Raw genomic sequence first — 14,341 nt, forward strand, 5'->3', positions numbered from 1 at the left:
GCCAGGGGACATCAGGTGGTCAGGGGCAAGGCTGAGAAACCGCAGCTAGTACAGTGATTACAGACAGCGCCCTGCCCCCAACAGCTGCAGGTCGTCGCCAACAGCAAAGGAGGAAGAGGATGGGACCCAGGCTTCAACACGGGGCCCCGAGGAATCAGGACACCCTGCAGCCTGTGCGCGGGCACTGCGGTGCAGCTATAAGAAGGGTGGCTCTGGAGACCTTCCAGGGACAGGGCTGACCTCAGGACAGGTGTTCAGCAGGGGAGGCAAGAGAGCAGATGGCGTATACAAGATAAAATTTAGGGGTCGGCGCTGTGGTGTAACGGATAAAGCCGCTGCTTGCAGTGCCGGCATCCCATATGGGCACTGGTTCGAGTTCTGGCTGCTGCACTTCCAATCCAGCTCTTGGCTGTGGCCTGGGAAAGCAGTAGAAGATGGCCCAACTCCTTGGGCCCCTGCACCCATGTAGGAGACCCAGAGGAGGCTCGAGGCTCCTGGCTTCGGATCAGCGCAGCTCCAGCCATTGCGGCCAACTGGGGAGTGAACCAGTGGATGGAAGACCTCTCTCTCTCTCTCTCTCTCTCTCTCTGCCTCTCCTCTCTCTGTGTAACTCTGACTTTCAAATAAATAAATCTTAAAAAAAAAAATGAAAGCCAGAAAAGTAACTGCTGAAAACCCAATGGTGACAGCCAAGATTCTGGTCCTGGGCCCATAAACACCAGAAGGGCACACACCAGTCACTCAGCTGGGAGCAGATCTTCTGTGGCTAGCCTGGCTGAGAGTCTGGACAGAAGTTTTGCGACTCCAGAGGAAGTTGGTGTCAGAGGAGGAAAGCTCTGAAATGAGTAATATTCTGGGACTTACGGTGTGGTTACAGATGCATATACAACACTAGATTCTGCTGTTTCTCTTGTGACTTGAAGAATTCTGTTCATTTCAGGGTTGCCTTGGAGGCACTAGCTCCCCGCTCAGAGGAAGAACCCTTCCCAAAGTAAATAAGTGGGAAAATCTGGTTTGCTTTACAGAGCCAGCCTTGGAGCTGGGTTTTCAGGAAAGCTCTCAGAACGTGAAGTCAAAGGCACTGTGCCTCCGTCCTGGGGGCTGCCCCTCTGTCGGGGCCTCTGTGCCCTCAGACCAGCACCTCTCCAGTTTCCAAGAGCATTACAGCAGGGGTGACGAGGCAGGCTGCAGGCTGGGGATGGACGGGTGCAGGAGTGTCCCTACGAGAAGGCAGGCTGCCAGCAAACCATGCAGGGGTGGATCTGTGCTGCCTGCAGGAAGGGGTGTCTAAAGACCAAGGCGACGTTACATGCCTCTTGCATACCACTCAGTCAGCAGTGCTTACTGGAATATACACACAGCCAGGCCCGCGTGGCGCTCAGTGCCCCTGACAGCTGATGTGAAGACATGGTGGGAGCAGCACGCAGGCCCAGCTTTTGCTCTCTCCCTCCTTCCCACACACAGCCTGTGGCCTGCTCATGACAGCCACTGCTCTTTCTTCCCTGACTTGAAGAGTCCTTGATTTTTTTTAATGTCAATTCCACATTATATGAGAAGACAATCTGTCACTCTGAAGATCGTTACCCACTCTCACTGGCATTCTGTGTGTCTGTGTGCCTTAAACATGCAAGAAAGGGGACCAGTGCTGTGGCGCAGTAGGTTAAGCCTCTGCCTGTGGTGCCGGCATCCCATATGGGCACCAGTTCGAGTCCCTGCTGCTCCTTTTCTGATCCAGCTCTCTGCTGTGGCCTGGGAAAGCAGTAGAAGATGGCCTAAGTGCTTGGGCCACTGCACCTGTGTGGGAGACCCAGAAGAAGCTCCTGGCTCCTGGCTTCAGATCGGCGCAGCTCTGGCCATTTCAGCCATCTGGGGAGTGAACCAGCAGATGGAAGACCTCTCTCAGCCTCTCCTTCTCTCTGTGTAACTCTGACTTTCAAACAAATAAATAAATCTTAAAAAAAAAAAAAGCTTAACTATCAGCAAAACCAAAAATAAAAATTTTAATAGCAACAAAAATATTAAATACCAAGGAATAAATAACAAAATGTTGCACAAATCCTATACCTTGAAAACTATAAAATATGACTACGACCTAAACAACGGAGTGATATCCAAGTATAATGGTCATGGATTAGAGGACTCCGTGTGCTAAAAACCTTGATTCTCCTCCAGTTAACCTACAGTCAGTCAAAAATCTCACGAGGCAAGATGGGTGTGTTTGTGAGCAGATAGAAACTGACATACTAATTCTAAAAGTATGATATGCAGAGTTAAAGGTGTCCAAGACAATCTCAAAGGTGTAGAACAAAGCTGAGGGACTTATCCTAGTAGGTATGTAAATCTGAGCTACGGTGCTGAAGGGGGCGTGGTCCTGGCACACACACAACCAAAGGAACGAGAGGCCAGAGGCACCCGTACGGGCGGGGCGGGGCTGCTGCACTGCATGTGGTGAGAAGTGCAACTCCACGTGGAAAAGCGCACTCAGCCCCTACACCTCACAGCACGCTAAAATCCATTCCGGGTAGATTAGGGACCTAAGCAGGAGAGGAAAACAACCAAGCTCCTAGCAGGTCCCACGGGAACTACTGACGTTACCTACACAGGACACTAAAAGCGTTGTAAAGGAAACACTGATGAGGCAGAAGACACTGAAGTTACGTGCATCTCTTCACCAAGGACCCCACGGACAGAGCGCAAAGGCAAGCCACAGAGGGAGGGACAGCACAGTGCACGCGCCTGAGCCGGGACGAGCCTACCTGTGGGAGCAGCAGTGCACGATCCTCAGCAGCAGGTGGATGGCTTTTAACCGCTGATGACCGGTCTGGCGGCAGGCCACGCCCACCAGCCACTCCCAAATTTTGGCTAATGGGAGGTGAGGCACAACTCGTTCTTCTGACAACATTTGTTTCAAAATCTCGAAACCTGGCCGAGACCCCAAAACAAAGATATTTTACAAATAAACTGATGGTTGTGTACATTAACAATGACAGATTTTATAAACTGCTCAAGTTTTACTAAAAAGGAGGATGTAATTATGGTCATTTACATTTTTGCTGAAATGAAGACTTCTAAAGAAATCACAGCATTTTAAAGAACGAACATTCTTGGTGCCTCCTTTTTCCGAATGCCTTGGCAGACTCCGAGGACCAAGCACATTTCTTTGGCCCCATGAGAAGGCCCTTTCGTCAGCACATTCAAGTTTACAGCTAGCCAACCACAGCACAAGTGGAGAGACACACGTGGTCTGTGGGACAGAGCTGTGAGGGCTCCGAGGAAAAGGTCAGCTACATGAGGGTACCTACAGCCAGAGAGGCCCTGCGGCAGGCAGTGCAAGTGGGGAGAAAGCACACACACCTGTCTGGAAGCGCCCCAGGTGTCCAGCCGTCACGGTGAACTTGTAGCCCCATTCAGTGTTGCTCATGTCGGAAGTGAAGCGGTAGTACAGCGTGTCTCCTGGGCCACACGAGAATCAAACAGATCAGCCAACTGCAGCCACAGGCAATGGCAACTGGCCCGTTTTTGATGAGATGTATTAAACCCAATGATTTCCCTTTGCCATGTTAAGCTTAAACAGGACCAGGGCCGGCGCTGCGCCGCAGGTGGTGAAGCTGCTGCCTGTGACACCAGCATCCCATATGGGTGTCAGTTCGTGTCCCGGCTGCTCCACTTCCAATCCAGCTCTCTGCTTATGGCCTGGGAAAAGCAGCAGAATATGGCACAAGTATTTGGGCCCCTGCCATTCATGCAGGAGATCTGGAAGAAGCTCCTGGCTCCTAGCTTTGGCCTGGGCCAGCTCTGGCCATTGAGGCCATCTGGGGCGCGACCCAGCACATGGAAGAGTCTCTCTAACTCTGGCTTTCAAATATATAAAAAAAAATTTTTTAAGATGTATTTATTTATTTGAAAGGCAGAGTTACAGAGAGGCAGAGGCAGAGAGAGGTCTTCCATCCAATGGTTCACTCCACAGACGACTACAATGGCTGGAGCTGTGTAGATTCGAAGCCAGGAGCCAGGAGCTTCTTCTGGGTCTCCCATGTGGGTGCAGGGACCCAAGGACTTGGGCCATCTTCCACTGCTTTCCCAGGCCATAGCAGAGAGCTGGATCGGAAGTGGAGCAGCTGGGTCTTGAACCAGCAGCCATATGGGATGCTGGCACCACAGGCGGTGGTATTACACTCTATGCCACAGCGCAGAGCCCAAATAAATAAATCTTTTTTTTTTTTTTTTTTTTTTGATAGGCAGAGTGGACAGTGAGAGAGAGAGACAGAGAGAGAAAGGTCTTCCTTTGCCGTTGGATCACCCTCCAATGGCCGCCGCTGCAGCCGGCGCACCACGCTGATCCGATGGCAGGAGCCAGGATCCAGGTGCTTTTCCTGGTCTCCCATGGGGTGCAGGGCCCAAGCACCTGGGCCATCCTCCACTGCACTCCCTGGCCATAGCAGAGAGCTGGCCTGGAAGAGGGGCAACCGGGACAGAATCCGGCGCCCCAACCGGGACTAGAACCCGGTGTGCCGGCGCCGCAAGGTGGAGGATTAGCCTAGTGAGCCACGGCGCCGGCTCAAATAAATAAATCTTTAAAAAAACTTTATAGAACTACATATTTTTGATACTACCTGGAAGCTCAAAATCTTTCCATTTCTGCTGAGACCCGCTGAAATTGTGTCGATCTTGCTGAAAGTCACTACTGCTGGACATGGCGAGCTCATCACAGCCTTCCTCCGTGTTGCACTGAGAATCAAATTTGATTGAGAGGTAGATTGCACCAGGAATGTGAACTTTATCCTGGGGAGGGAAAAGAGAAACCCCTCTGTCAGTGCTGTGGGCTGCCTCGTGCCAAGCCCTGCCACAACTGGTGAGGCGGACGTGAGTACGGCACTGGCCCTCCTCTGCAGTTCTCAGTCCAGCTGGGACGTGGTACAGGGCAGTGCAGGCTCAGGGGTCCCAGTGAAGGGGTGCTCAGGCTGTTATGATCAGTAGAGGTGACGGGAGGAGCCTAAGAGAACTGGGCAGGGTGGGGGCGGTGAGAGCACACGGGGTCCATTTCAGGAAGGGAGCAAGCTGGGAGGTCTGGTGCTGACATCTCTGGGGTAACTGCTTGCTCTGTGGATGGGGTGCTTGGGGAGGGGGAGACAGCGAGACTCAGCCTGGAAAGGTTGGCAGGGAAAGACACTGAAGGCCTTGTGCACTAAAATAAGGCCTTTGCACTGCACGGCAGGGGGGCTTGGGAACGTCCACAAGCAGCAGCAAGGCTTGTAGGGCATCCACCAGAGAAGGGCCACTCCGCCACGGGTGTGGAGCAAGGCCAGGGCAGGCAGTCAGAAAGGAGCCACACAGGAACCCCAGACAAGTGAGAGAGAAGTCTGGAGGTGATGGAGAAGACAAGGCGATCCTCTTTGTACCCGTGTTGGGTGGAGGGAGTGGGGACGGAGCCAACAATACCGGGAGAGAGGAGGCTTGGAGGAAAGAGGATGAAGAGGTTCACACTCTGTAACCCAAACCTCAGTTGTGCATGGGGCTGTGTCACGCACGGCTGTGGCCCGGGCAGACGCCTCGCCAGCCCCAGCATTTGCTGAAGGGCTCAAGAGCCATCGCAGCGCTGTCAGTGAGAACGACCGAGTCTGCAGCACCTTGGCTCATCCAGAGTCCCACCTCTCCGTCCAGATACGAGGTTAGGATGGAAAGGATGAGGATTTCACTCTGCGTCATGTACAAAGGGGTGGCCAGGTCAGCGGGAGACAGTTAAGAGCAAGGGCTGGACCCAGACCCATGTGCAGAGGTGTGGCGGGAGCCGCCAGGGAAGAGTAGACTCTCACAGGGCGCCTTTCCCATTAAGGCAGGAATGACCAGGAGAGGACTCCGGCGAGCAGAGGAAGCGTTCTCTCGGGCAGGGGTGTTGGGGTGAGGAAGGAGGAGCTGCGAGGAGGCTGACAATAAGGCTTTACCTCAAAGTTGGTGTTGTTGTTATAGGGGTGCTTCGATTCCCTCACTTGCACCTCCATCCCTGGCTCCTCCATGAACTGGCAGGCGGCCAGCGCCATGGTCCCCAGCATGCTCTCTCGGCAGCCCTGAAGCACCTTCTGCAGGATCTGGTGGGACACAGGTGGGTACGTCAGGGCCTGCCAGTGGCATCCAGGAGAGAGCCTGCTTCAACCCCAGGCCCACCCGGAGAGGCTGCCATCATCTCGGACCCACAACAAGCTTCTGCAGCCCCAGCCCTAAAACCAGCTCCACCGGCCGCCTCGTGACCTGTCCTTGTTGTCAGTCAGGACACTGCAGTCCTTCTGGAATACACCACAGCAAGGAGGACTGGAAGAACAAGCGGGACCAGCCAGCAATGCTGCTGGCCCTACAGAGTCCCCAGCAGGGCAGGCGAGCGGGTAGTCACGGCACAATGATGAGTGGCCAGAGTGAGGCACTATGGGGACAAGAGAGGGGGAAGGACATGGCAAGGAGAGGACCCAGAGGGGCACGATAGGTCCCTTTAGCTTTTCAAAAAGATAAACATGGCCTGAGCCAAGCAGCTAGCTCATCCAGGCTGTGAGGCTGGGAAAGAATGGAGGGGAATAAAACAGGTCGTGGAGGGTGAATGACTCCTCCTGGGCTGTGTGTATGTGTGTGTGTGTTTGAGAGAGAGAGAGGGTGGCACAGGGGGAGGGTGACGGGGTCAGGGTGACAAGATTTCTACACCTGGAAACTGGAAAGATGGTGAGAGACTTTCTGCTTCAGCTGGAAAGGATCTTCTGAGGTCTAGATCGGGACATGTGCAGTTACTCTGGGTCTCTGTTTCCACACAGCAGGTGGTGGAAGGGATGCCTCCAGCCCTATGGAGTTTTGCTGACCCATTATTGTTTCAAAAGAACAAGGTAGGGGGCTGGCACTGTGGCACAGTAAGCTAACCCTCCACCTGTGGCACTGGCATCCCATATGGGTACCAGTTCATGTCCTGGCTGCTCTTTTTCTGATCCAGCTCTCTGCTTATGGCCTGGGAAGGCAGTGGAACATGACCCAAGTTCTTGGGCCCCTACACCTGCTTGAGGGACCCAGAAGAAGCTCCTGGCTCCTGGCTTCAGAGCTGTTGCAGCCATTAGGGGAGTGAATCAGCAGATGGAAGACCTTTCTTTGTCTCTCCCTCTCTCTCTCTCTCTGTAACTCTACCTCTCAGATAAGTAATAATAAAGAGAGAGAGAGAGAGAGAGAACAAGATAGGGGCTGGCATTGTGGCTTAGTGGGTTAAGCTGCTGCCTGCAGTACCAGCATCCATATGTGCGCTGATTTGAGTCCCAGTTGTTCTGCTTCTGATCTAGCTCCCTGCTGATGTGCGTGGAAAAGCAGTGAAAGATGGCACAAGTCCTCAGGCTCCTGCATCCATGTGGGAGACCCAGAAGAAAGTCCTGGCACCTGGCTTTGGCCTGGCCCAGCCATGGCCATTGTGGCCATTTGGGGGAGTAAACCAGTGGATAAAAGATTTCTCTTTCTCTCTACCTCTGCCTCTCTGCAATTCTGCCTTTCAAATGAATTAATCTTTAGAAAACAACAAAAAAGAACAAGGTAAACACTTGATTAAAAACAAAGAAAAAATAGTCTCCAATTTTTAAACTGAAACTTAAAATGAGAAAATTGGACTTGATAGAATGGCACTGATCCTCTTGAGAACCCCTCTGCCACTCAGAAATTAGAAGTCTTGGTCAAGCTTCCCTGGCCTGTTTTTCACCTGCAACACTTCCTCTAGGTTGCAGTGAACACAGCAGTAGGTGCTGGCAGAGTCTCTGACCAGGGCTGCAAATTCTACAGACAGTGGTTTAAACAGAATACAGGGCAGTGTTTGGCCTGGCAGTTAAGACTCCTGCCTCCCACACTGGAGTGCCTGGGCTCGACGCCTGGTTCCAGCTAATGCACACCCTGAGAGGCAAATGACCGGGTCCCTGTCACTTACATGGGAGGCCTGCACTAAGTTCCCAGCTCCAGCTTTGGCTGCGGTCTGGTCAGGAGCCATTGCCTGTATATCTTTCTACGTATCATCCTCTTTCTCAAAAAATAAAATAAAACAGAAGGCAAAAATCTCACTGGAAGCTTTCCTGTATCACAGGGAATAAGATACTAGAGAGTCCTACCTAACCCTGACCCCCAGCATTTGTATAACGTGAGAGTCTAGGGAACGTGGAAAGAGACAGGCAGGCTAAGAGTTATTAGGCTTGGAGGTATGAAACAAGAAAGCCAAAATGCTAAGGCATGTTTAATAGAATCATTATTTTTTAAAAAATTATTTGTGTATTTGAAAGGCAGAGAAAAACAGAAACAAAGAGAGCTCTTAGCCACTGGCTCACTCCCCAAATGCCTTCGATGGCTAGGGGGCTGCGCCAGGCTGAAGCGGGAGCTGGGAACTCAGTCCTGGCTTTCCATGTGGGCGGCACCCAAGTATCTGAGGCATCACCAGCTGCCTCCCAGGGTGCGCACTAACAAGGAGCTGCAATGGGAAGAGGAGCCAGGACGCAGAGCCTCACACTCCCAAGCAGTGTCTTCACGACTGCACCAAACGCCTGCCCCAGATCCTTACTTCAGATATTCTCTGAGCACTAAGCGTATGCTAGGCCAATCCCTGGGAGAAGCCAACAGTGCCACACCGGTACCCTCAGTCCAGAAAGCACTGGCTGGGGGTGTCTGTCCAACCCCCAGGGCGGCAGAGATGCGCAGGAAGGGGCAAGGGAGGAGCCTGCTCTAGTCGGTTGCCTTACCTTCTCCCACTGGTGCTTTTCTTCCAGCTGCATGAACATATCCAAAATGTAGGTCATATGGGCTGGGCCACTTAGCTCCAGGATGTCTTCACTCACTGGCACGTGCCCAGGCCACTCGGCAAGCAGGGACGCAAGCACATGGCGGGCGTAGAGGACGGCTGTGGCTTCATTGACACGGAAGAGGTAGTCCCGGACAGCCCTCTTGCTCTTGCAGTTCAGCTCCTTGTGCAGCAGGGCGGCGCTCTTGCTGCGGCGCTGCTTGGCGTAGCTCTGCTGCAGCTCACTCTCTGTGCTGGAGATCAGCTTCTGGGTCACCGGGTTGGACTCAGCAGTGGCTTGGTCGCAGTGTGCAGGCCGGGACTGTGAACCCAAGACCACCATTACAGAGGCCCAGCCTTCTCACAATGGAAGGAGGGGGTGTGGGAAGTGTAGACAGCATATCCAAGGTGGGTGACATACCAGGCACGGCAAGATAATCATGTCTGTATCCACAGCTCGGGCGCTTTGCTCTTCCAGTCTCAGGCTCCTACTGGGCTGCCATTTTTGAGCCAGGGACCGAATCCTTTCATCTGTAGTGAGTTCATCGCCATCAAACCTGAAGAAAAGGATCACAAGTCGGCTACGTAAAGTATAGACAGGCCAGAGTACACCCTGCAATCACACTTTTCGGAAATGCCGTCAGAGCATCCTGTGACCACACGATCACATTACTGCTTTCTGTGCTCTGCGGACTGCATTCACGGCGGGCATTCGTTCACGCACGCAGAGATGCACACATGCCTCGTGGCAGGGCATGAAAACTGCCCCCAGAGCCCATTCTCCCCTTTTCTCCTTAAGAAACAAAGCTCCCTGGAGCTTTTGCAAAGACACAATTGCCCAGCTACAGAAACGGTCTCAAGCCCCCGGCAGCTGGATGTAGTGATGTAGCGAGGGTCCCGCCAGGGAGAGGCAGGTGATGGAGCCTGGCACTTCCAGAGCCTCCCCTCAAATCATCGGACGAAGGACACACTCGTTTCTCTACCTTCCCCCTTTCATCGGCTTGGAGCCAGGGCTGGCGTGGGTGAGTTTCCTGACCATGCAGCCGAGAACACTACTTGGTGGAACAGAGCTGGCCCCACCCTGGATTGCTGTCCACCTCCAACTGTCAAAAGCAATTCCCTCTGCTGTGACTCAGGGTGCCTCTGCTCTCTTAGTCACAACAGCTCAGCCTGTGCCCTAACAGTTTTCATTTCACAGTATCTGCTTCAGTTCACAGAATTCAAGGCAATAAGTAAGAAAAACACAAAATAAAGTAAAAGAAAAATGAGAATAAGATGGCAAAACTAGGATATGAAGGTGTGGAAGGGGTATTCAGATTGTAGAAATACGAAGTTCTACACAATATGAACAGCTGGGTCCAAGCACTAGCTCTGAACCTCCCGGCCAAAAGAGGGAATTCTGTTAACTTTATAGTGACCTTCGTGGGAAAATGATTTGCAGTGGTGAAAAACCCATCTGTAAACCAAAGCCCTTGAGTGGCAGCTCCTACTCTGCAACCTGCACACAGAGGTGATGTGAGCGACATCTTGGTGTTCGCCTCCACATCTCAGTCCATAACAAGGGGTTACTCCAAGAGGCCGCCTACAAATCCAACGTTTGTCCAAAGAAGCTGGTCGCATGCATCAGAGACAATCCAGGCAGTGTAACATAGGTCACCTTTCACGTCCTTTCGTGCAGAACTACACACAAGTTCCATGTCTGCTGCCTGGCCAGTCAGGGTTGCTCCCCGGGGTCCCGTGTGATCCTCCTGCCCTCATTTGCTTCCTCACTCGCCATATTTTGGCTCGCTCTACATGCTCCTCACCTCTTCTGAACCTCCAGGAAGAAAGAATCAGTCCTTTTCATCTGCAGTTCATATATGGCCCGGAGGATGTGCAGGGGCGCATTCAGAGCATCGTGCGCCATCTGAAAGCAGAGCAGGAAGCAGGTGAGAAGCAATCCAAACGGGACGTCAGCATATCATGGATAATCTGAACTCAGAAGTGATCTTCAGGTGCAGGCATTGTGGCATAGCGGGTAAACTGCCACCTGCAGGGCCAGTATCCCATATGGGCACCAGTTTGAGTTATGGCTGCTCCTCTTCCGATCCAGCAGCCTACTAATGTGCCTGGGAAAGCAGCAGAAGATGGCCCAAGTGCTTAGGCTCCTGCGCCCACATGGGAGACCTGGAAGAAGTTCCTGGCTCCTGGCTTTGGACCAGCCCAGCTCCAGCCTAGCAGCCATTTGAGGAGTGAACCAGCAGATGGAAGATTTTTTATTTTTTTAAAATTTTTTGACAGAGTGGACAGTGAGAGAGAGAGAGACAGAGAGAAAGGTCTTCCTTTTGCCATTGGTTCACCCTCCAATGGCCGCCGCAGCCGGTGCATCGCGCTGATCCAAAGCCAGGAGCCAGGTACTTATCCTGGTCTCCCATGCAGGTGCAGGGCCCAAGGACCTGGGCCATCCTCCACTGTACTCCCGGGCCACAGCAGAGAGCTGGCCTGGAAGAGGGGCAACCCGGACAGAATCCAGCGCCCCGACCGGGACTAGAACCCGGTGTGCCGGTGCCGCAGGCGGAGGATTAGCCTAGTGAGCCGCGGTGCGGGCCGGAAGATTTTTTTTTTTAAAGATTTATTTATTTATTTGAAAGTCAAAGTTACACAGAGAAGAGAAGGAAAGGCAGAGAAAGAGAGAGAAAGGTCTTCCATCCACTGGTTCACTCCTGAATAGACCATATTGGCTGGAGCTGCGCCGATATGAAGCCAGGAGCCAGGAGCTTATTCCAGGTCTCCCATGTGGGTTCAGGGGCCCAAGCACTTGGACTATCTTCTACTGCTTTCCCAGGCCATAGCAGAGAGCTGGATCGGAAGTAGAGCAGCCGGGACTTGAACCAGTGCCCATGTGGGATGCCGACACTGCAGGCGGTGGTTTTACCTTCTACACCACAGTGCCAGCCCTGGAAGATTTTTCTCTCTCTGTCTGTCTCTGTCTCCTTTTCTTTCTGGAAACTATGCCTTTCAAATAAACACATTTTTTTTTAAAAGTGATTTTCAAAAATCATAAATCAGTTTATAATTGAATAACATTATATGGGCGTTGAAAAAAAGGAAATCAATAAAACTAAAATAATGAATACTAAAATACTAAAAAAATTTGCATTGTTATTGTAACTTCAAAGCAAACTATAAACACTAAAACATCAAAGGAACATATGGCAGCCAAACACAATGTTGACAGCCAACACTTATCACACTGCCTGCCTGCCAGCTTCCCCACAGCTGCCTCACACTCAGTCTGACAACTGGCACACAGCTCTGGGTGCCACACTCTGTTGACTTTTTCTTTTTTAATATCACTTGCTCTTCTGGTATCACTCTCCACTCTTTCTTCATGCTTCATATAGTCAGACCCTCTGATATCCAAGTCCTCACCGATTTTACACCGTTTTGAGCAACAGTGAATTATCCAGAGATGGTAAAAGTAGGATGAAGGGACTATAATGTGGGCCTTCCAGGATGGAAGCCCTTCCAGGGCTTTTGGAAAGCCTGGGCATTGAATGTAAAGTTTCCCACACACAACTGGAGCTTTTGAGAGTGTGGCCCAGAAATGTTAAGAACAACTGCGATGGGGCTTCTCTGTTCTTCTGGGTCGGTTCAGCACTACACAGAGTGTTTTTAAGAAGTGAATTCTCAGAATATCACACTGAAGCATTTCCCTGTTTTGGCTGAAAAACAGCCCATGTCAAAGAGCATGCACTCCTCAGAAGCCCTTCCTTGATCCCTAAGATGGCCTGAGTACGTACCAAGAAACATATTCTGGTGGGCTCGTCCAGGCCCTCGAGAGGGTCTAGCTTCTTCTGCTCTGGCTCACCAGGGCTGCTGACCGGCCGCTCCGCCTCTTCCTCTTGCTCGCCTCGCTCACTGAGCTCCAGCTCGCCGTGCTCGGCCAAAGTGTTGATCTCCTTTTTTGAGGAGTACAGCATGATGGACAAGATCTGCACAGAAGGAACATCAGGGGGTCAGAGAGTGAGTGGGGAGTGCATGGGAAGAGTACAGAATATTTGACCGAAGACCTCAGAACTCACACAAAGAATGGAAAATTCATACAGAAACATGAACACATGTGCAACTGTATTGTAATCAAACAAATGCTAATTAAAAACTATGGGGGCCTTTGTGTTTATTAACTTTTCCATTGACAATGTAAACTCATATCATCAAATGTTCACATCCTTTGACCTAGTAACTCACCTCGGAGGAACAATGTAAAATACGTAAAAAGTCAGGCTTTCAATATGTCAATAAAGCGTTAGTAATGGTGAAATACTGAAAACCATCTTCATGTACTGCATACAGCCATCAAAAAAGGTGGTTATGAGAACTATACAGAGACTTAGAAAAATGCCTACTGACTCCAATTTATTGAAATATTATATTCCTCATTCAATCTAAACTTGCATATACCCTCTGGGTCCATGGGGAAAATTAGAAGAAAACACACAAACGTGCTCATGATGGTAGCTCTGTTTAGGGAGTGATTGTCTTTCCCTTATATTTAAAAAAAATTTTTTAAATGGTTCTATTATTTAAATAATAAAAAATTTAATAAGTATTTTCTAAGAACAAGCATTCAAATGGTTTCCCAGTTACCTAGCCAAATCATTTTGTGGTAGCTGAAGGTTGTTCTTTTTTTTAAAGATTTATTTGAAAGGCAGTTATAGTGAGAGAGAAGGAGAAGCAGAGAGAGATCTTCATTCTGCTGGTTCACTACTCAAATGGCTGTAAGGACCCGGACCTGGGCCCGGCCAGGACGAAGTCAGCAGCCAAGAACTCCATCCAGGTTCCCCCCAGGTGCATTAGCAGGAAACTGGATCAGAAGTGGAGCAGCAGGGAAAAGAACCAGAACTCATATGGGATGCTGGTGTCACAGGCAGTGGCTTAACCCACTGTGCCTCAGAGCTGGCCGAAGCCTGCTGGCCTGTGAGTGGCTGGCTCACTGCCTCCCTGGCAGCAGCAGTCGCTCCTGGACCTGTAGCATCCGGCACAGAAAAGGCCACAGGGAACCGCGGTGATCTGCTCTGCTAAGAAAAAGCTAAGGTCTAGGAGGAATACCAATAAAACTAAGTGATCAACTAAAATCCTACATCCAATAAATGTAAGTGAAGACAAATTTAGAAAGCAATCTTAGCTCAAAGGAACTTTAAGGAAGAAATAATAGTTCTAGCGTATACTTGATTACCATGATATAATGGTCATTCATATGTTTCCATAGAAGATTTCTCTTCCAAGTTTCTTTGAACAAACATCAAATTCATTCTCCCTGACAGGGGAGGACAGATGTCAGAATCCCTATTTCCGAAGGGGAAGACAGCAACTGTACAGAGCCAGCTGGAATCAGCTGATGCCGCTCATGGCCCGGCAGGTAACCATGGGCGGGCAGCAGAAGCCCTTACTTCCAGGTCGCGGAGGAGCCACGTCTTACTGAAGCCAGTCCCTTTGCTGCACTTCTTCACCAGCAGCCGGAGCAGGTCGGTCTGAAGGAGGGTGGCGTGGATCTCCTCAAATCCGTTAGCCTGCAAAGCAAAGAAGGGG

The 14,341-nt window shown here is 51.1% G+C and overlaps 1 protein-coding gene across 7 annotated transcripts in view; it reads right to left on the minus strand.

The window, feature by feature from the left end:
- Nucleotides 1–14,341, minus strand: part of ZZEF1 (zinc finger ZZ-type and EF-hand domain containing 1) — a 131,446-nt gene that overhangs the window by 4,740 nt on the left and 112,365 nt on the right. For all 7 annotated transcript variants that reach the window (XM_070061242.2, XM_070061240.2, XM_070061244.2 and 4 more), the window contains 9 exons: nucleotides 14,203–14,322; nucleotides 12,553–12,744; nucleotides 10,576–10,676; nucleotides 9,192–9,327; nucleotides 8,733–9,092; nucleotides 5,943–6,086; nucleotides 4,614–4,782; nucleotides 3,355–3,453; nucleotides 2,757–2,922 (listed from right to left, as the gene is read on the minus strand). In XM_070061242.2, the coding sequence (XP_069917343.2) occupies nucleotides 2,757–2,922; nucleotides 3,355–3,453; nucleotides 4,614–4,782; nucleotides 5,943–6,086; nucleotides 8,733–9,092; nucleotides 9,192–9,327; nucleotides 10,576–10,676; nucleotides 12,553–12,744; nucleotides 14,203–14,322 (1,487 nt within the window). The remainder of the gene's footprint in view (nucleotides 1–2,756; nucleotides 2,923–3,354; nucleotides 3,454–4,613; nucleotides 4,783–5,942; nucleotides 6,087–8,732; nucleotides 9,093–9,191; nucleotides 9,328–10,575; nucleotides 10,677–12,552; nucleotides 12,745–14,202; nucleotides 14,323–14,341) is intronic.

The sequence above is a fragment of the Oryctolagus cuniculus genome, chromosome 17, assembly GCF_051225735.1.
Source record: "Oryctolagus cuniculus isolate XC-2025 breed Fujian yellow rabbit chromosome 17, ASM5122573v1, whole genome shotgun sequence".
Lineage (NCBI taxonomy): Eukaryota > Metazoa > Chordata > Mammalia > Lagomorpha > Leporidae > Oryctolagus > Oryctolagus cuniculus.